Here is a 4,814-nt window from a genome sequence, read left to right as displayed (position 1 = left end):
CTTTGGGAGCCAATCACCGAAGGTCAGTAGTTCACGACCATTCTGGCCAACATGGTGAAACCCAGTCTGTAGTAAAAATACTAAAAAATTAAGCCAGACGTGGTGGCGTGCACCTGTAGTTCCAGCTGCTCAGCAGGCTGAGGCAGGAGAATCACATGGACTTGGGAGGTAGAGGTTGCAGTGAATCGAAACGATACCACTGCCCTAGAGTCTGGGGGGCAGAGCAGGTCTTCATCTCAGAAAAACAAAGAAACAACAACAACAAAAAATGAAAGCAAAAGGGACATCGAAAGTGCTTTTGTTCTCATTGTGTAACATATTTTCTTTCTGGTTCCTCTTCATTTCTTTCTTTCCTTCTTTTTTTTTTTTTTGCAGTTTTACTTTGAGATAAATCTTGGTTTTAAATATTTCTTTTTTAATCCATAATCACTTCTGAAAGATGCCTTTGTGGCATCCTGTAACCAGCTCACATCGTTCCTTTCTGTACATGTATATGGTCCAGTTATTTTCCCGTTGACATCTGAATTTGTTCGATTTTTTAAAAAACAGTTTCAGAATGGTTTCTGTTTGAAATTAGTTGCGTTCGATCAGATCGAAGTCTGCATGCTTCCTAGTCTTTATTATTTATTGGAAACCTTTAACATCGAAATGTAATTTAACCAGTTACCCTATTTTTCAGTTTTCTTTCCTTATGTCATTTGTTAAAATCTTGAGCTGTGAGCTATTAAGTGCATGTTTCCCTCAAGGCACTTCTGGTCCATTTGGACAAACGTTGAAAGCCCAACTCCTCACTGTGGCTCCACAGCCCTGTGTCCAGGGCCCCTGCCAGTGTCCAGCCTCCTCCTCGGAGCTTGCCCTCATCTCATGACTCCCTCTGCCCCAGGCATATTGCTTTTCTCTTTTCCCAAACACTAAAACCCTTCCTGTCTCAGGTCGCTGTCCCTGCTGTTACCCTATGTCCCTAAATGATGACAGCCCTGTCCCTTTCTCCTCTTTCAGGTCTAGGCTGAGAGCTGTCTCCCATGCCCTCCCACCGCCATCTGAAGTTCCCTCTGCCTGTCAGTCTCTATCATGTTACTCAGATTTTATTATCTGTGCATCAGTCACATCAGAAACACTCTTCTTATTTTATTTTATGTTTTTTGAGACAGTCTCACTGTATTGTGCAGGCTATGAGTGCAGTCTCGTGACCTTCTCTCCCTGCAACCTCTATCTCCTGGGGTCAAGCGATTCTTCTGCCTCACCCTTGCAAGTAGTTGAAATTAAATGTGTGTGCCACCACACCCAGCTAATTTTTGTATTTAAATTTAAATTTAATTTAATTTAATTTAATTTAATTTTACTTTTGAGTCTCAACCTATCTCGAAGGCTGGAGTGCAGTGGCGTAATCATGGTTCACTGCAACCTCCACCTCCCAGGTTAAAGCAATTCTCCTGCCTCAGCCTCCTGAGCAGCCCGGATTTACAGACTCCCACCAAGCCCAGCTACTTTGTGTATTTTTAGTAGAGATGGAGTTTCACCATGTTGGTCAGGCTGGTCTCAAACTCCTGACCTCAAGTGATCCACCTGCCTTGGCCTCCCAGAGTGCTAGCGTTACAGGCATGAGCCACCACGCCCACCCCAACTTTTGTGTTTTTAGTAGAGACAGGGTTTCACCATGTTGGCCAGGCTGGTCTCAAACTCATGACCTCAGGTCATGAGTCTGCCTAGGCCTACCAGTGTGCTGGGATTACAGGCAAGAGCCGCCGTGCCCGCCCGGAGATGCCGTTCTGCTTGGATTATTTTGAGTGTTTTGTGTCTCCCTTTGTTGGAGGATGCACATTTCCCATCTTGGCCACAGGACAACTGCAGCACCTACTAAAAAAAAAGAAAAGAAAAGAAAAGAAATGAGCCAGGCATGGCAGTGTGCATCAGTAATCCCAGCTACTTGGGAGACTGAGGCAGGAGAATGGCTTGAACCTGGGAGGCAGAGCTTGCAGTGAGCGGAGATCGCGCCATTGCACTTCAGTGCAGTGACAGAGCAAGACTCCATCTCTATATAAATAAATAAATTTGCTATAATGAAAATGTGGAGCACAAATATGTTTTCCACAAGAGGGAACACTGGTTCCTGGGAAGGAAGTTTGAGGGTTACAGCCCTGGTCATGGCTGGAAGACTCAGGAACTGGAGGAAGGAAAAGCTGTATTTATCCTCACAGGATGCTCCTGTGCTCAGCAGTTGGTAAGACGGATGGGCTGAGCTATTGCAGTGACATTTAGAAAAGTTTTTCTGTCCACGCAGCACACACCGTCACCCACCCTATACACAGTCCTCCCTTTCCCGTTGTCTTCTCTAGAATGGCAAAGTTGGTGCTTCCCCAGGTGGGCCTCTGAGGGAGGGGAGTGGTTTCTCTGCCTGTCCTTGACCCCCTCCCTCAAGTCTTCCACCTTCCTGTCCGCTGTTCTATTCTGGCGCTCATTGCCTGCAATTCTATCAGTTTGCACCATCCCAAGACCCAACTAAGACCCGAGGATTTGCGTCTGGGAATATTTAAGCCAATGTCATTGCCAACTGAGAAGTCTTAGACCCCAGGAATTTTTCTTCATTGAGAGTCTGGGCAATAAGGAAGCCGCTCCTCTTTCTGCGGAGTTTAGGTCAACCAGGACCCTGACACACGAGACCCCAGAGAGGACATACTAGTATCGCTCATTCTCATTACTCACTCACTCAGTAGCTATGGAGCTCTAGTGTACGCCAGGGGACACAAATAGAGGTGCTGTCTGTGCCAGGCATCAACATGGCAAACCAGCAGACTGTAATTTCCTGCTTTCTCCAGGTTATTTTTCGTTTTTATTTATTTGAGGCGGAGTCTCACTCTGTCACCCAGGCTGAAGTGCAGTGGCACGATCTCGGCTCACGGCAACCTCTGTCCTCTGGGTTCAAGCGATTCTCATGTGTCAGTCTCCCAGGTAGCTGGGACTACAGGCATGCACCACCATGCCTGGCTGATTTTTTATTCATTTATTTTGAGACAGAGTTTTGATATTATATCCCAGGCTGGAGTGCAGTGCCATGATCTCGGCTCACCGCAACCTCCACTTCCCGAGTTTAAGCGGTTCTCATGCCTCAGTCTCCTGAGCAGCAGGGATTACAGGCATGTGCCACCACGCCCAGCTAATTTTTGTATTTTTGGTAGAGACAGGATATCACCATGTTGGTCAGGCTGGTGTTGAACTCCTGACCTCGTGATACACCTGCCTCAGCCTCCCAAAGTGTTGGGATTACAGGCATGAGTCACTGCACCTGGCCTCATTTTTGTATTTTTAGTAGAGATAGGGTTTCACCATGTTGGCCAGGCTGGTTTCGAACTTCTGACCTCAAGTGATCTGTCCACTTTGGCCTCCCAATGTGCTGGGATTACAGGTGTGAGTCACCGTGCCTGGCCTCATCTCATGGCTTTAAACTTTAGCCCCATGGCCCCATGGCCCCTGCAGACCTCTCCCCTGAACGCTACAGTCCTGTGTCCAGTTGACTCCTTACCTCTCTGCTGGGAGGATGAACAGGCATCTCCACCTTCACATGTCCAAAGGTGACCTCCCAAACTTCCGTAAACGCATTCCCCCGTGCTCCTGCCCTTCTCAGATGAGGTGACCATGTGCTTCCCAGGATATCACTAAAATCTCAGCATGCTTTTAAAACGTAAAGGATAATTACATTATTTGTAAGGGTTTTAATTTGTGATATAAGGAAAAAATTACATGTTTACTCAAAATGGGTGAAGAAATTCATCATTTTAAAAATTCTTTGGAGTTGTGGGAGAAAAATGTTAGAAGACCTCGTCCCTGCCTGATCTATGCCCCCAGGACCTCTCTGACGTCATCTCTTTCCTGTGTCCTCCTCCCTCCCTCTGCTTCAGCCACACAGCCGTTTTTCCTCTTCCTGGGCCGAGGTCGCTCCTGCCTCAAGGCCTTCATGGGGGCTGTCCCTCTGCTGGAACTCGCTGGCCCCTCAGCTGCAGGTGCAAACACCCCTCCTTCCCCAGGTTTCTGTTCTGATATCACCTGCTCAGTGGTGACTTCTGTGACCCACCTCCCATTTAACACTCCAGCCGCACCCTCACCCCCTCCTCTGGTCCATATTGGCTGCTCTGCATGCTGCTTTTCGTTTTTTCACCTTCCACTGCCTGTAGCAGTTTATCGTCCCTGGTGCGGTGGGCAACAGAGGGGACCGTATGTTCTCAGGGTGAGGTGTCCTTTGTATGTGTTGTTGTGTTACAGGGAGGGGGATGTGTTGATTCTGAACAATAAACAACATATTTTTAACTTTCAGGATTGGCTTCTAAAGACTCTTGGTCCATGAGGAAGAAACTCGGAAGAGGAAGAGGAAAGCAAAGGAGTCAGGGATGTCTCTTCCTCAGGTGAGATGATGTTCTTGGTGGATTGTTCTGTCTCCTTCCTTTCAGAAACACTGGGGCTTGGAGTTGGGAATCTTCTCTGAGTCTGAAGCGTCCTGTCTGACAGGTTTGCTCACACTCACCCATGCCTTCCCTCAGTCCCTCTCATCTCACTTAGATTCCATCTCTCATGACCCAGTGACATGAACTTGGGAAGAGGCTGCACTGGGCATGGGCCTGGGAAGGGCTCACACCAGACATGGATGGAGACGGGGTGAGGGTCCCGTGGTGTCAGTGCTGTTGGGCAGCAGGGATTGTTCAGGGGTCACATCTGGATGCACTGTCAGCTCTCTGTGGACCAGGATTAGAGCAGCTGCCAATGGAAGTCACGTATTCATGTGCACAACATACATGGTAAATTCTAGAAAAGGAGACCAATAA

At 47.7% G+C, this 4,814-nt stretch overlaps 1 protein-coding gene across 1 annotated transcript in view; it reads left to right on the top strand.

Moving 5' to 3' along the window:
• LOC105539428 (zinc finger protein 845-like) overlaps positions 1–4,814 on the top strand; it is a 22,498-nt gene that overhangs the window by 2,094 nt on the left and 15,590 nt on the right. The window contains exons 2-3 of the mRNA XM_011979720.1: positions 3,897–3,998; positions 4,310–4,397. Of these exons, the coding sequence (XP_011835110.1) occupies positions 4,383–4,397 (15 nt within the window). The 5' untranslated portion in view covers positions 3,897–3,998; positions 4,310–4,382. The remainder of the gene's footprint in view (positions 1–3,896; positions 3,999–4,309; positions 4,398–4,814) is intronic.

This window comes from Mandrillus leucophaeus, unplaced genomic scaffold (assembly GCF_000951045.1).
Source record: "Mandrillus leucophaeus isolate KB7577 unplaced genomic scaffold, Mleu.le_1.0 Scaffold104, whole genome shotgun sequence".
In the NCBI taxonomy this organism is placed as follows: domain Eukaryota; kingdom Metazoa; phylum Chordata; class Mammalia; order Primates; family Cercopithecidae; genus Mandrillus; species Mandrillus leucophaeus.
Note: the sequence above shows the minus strand (reverse complement) of the source record. Positions and strands in the feature narration are given on the sequence as shown.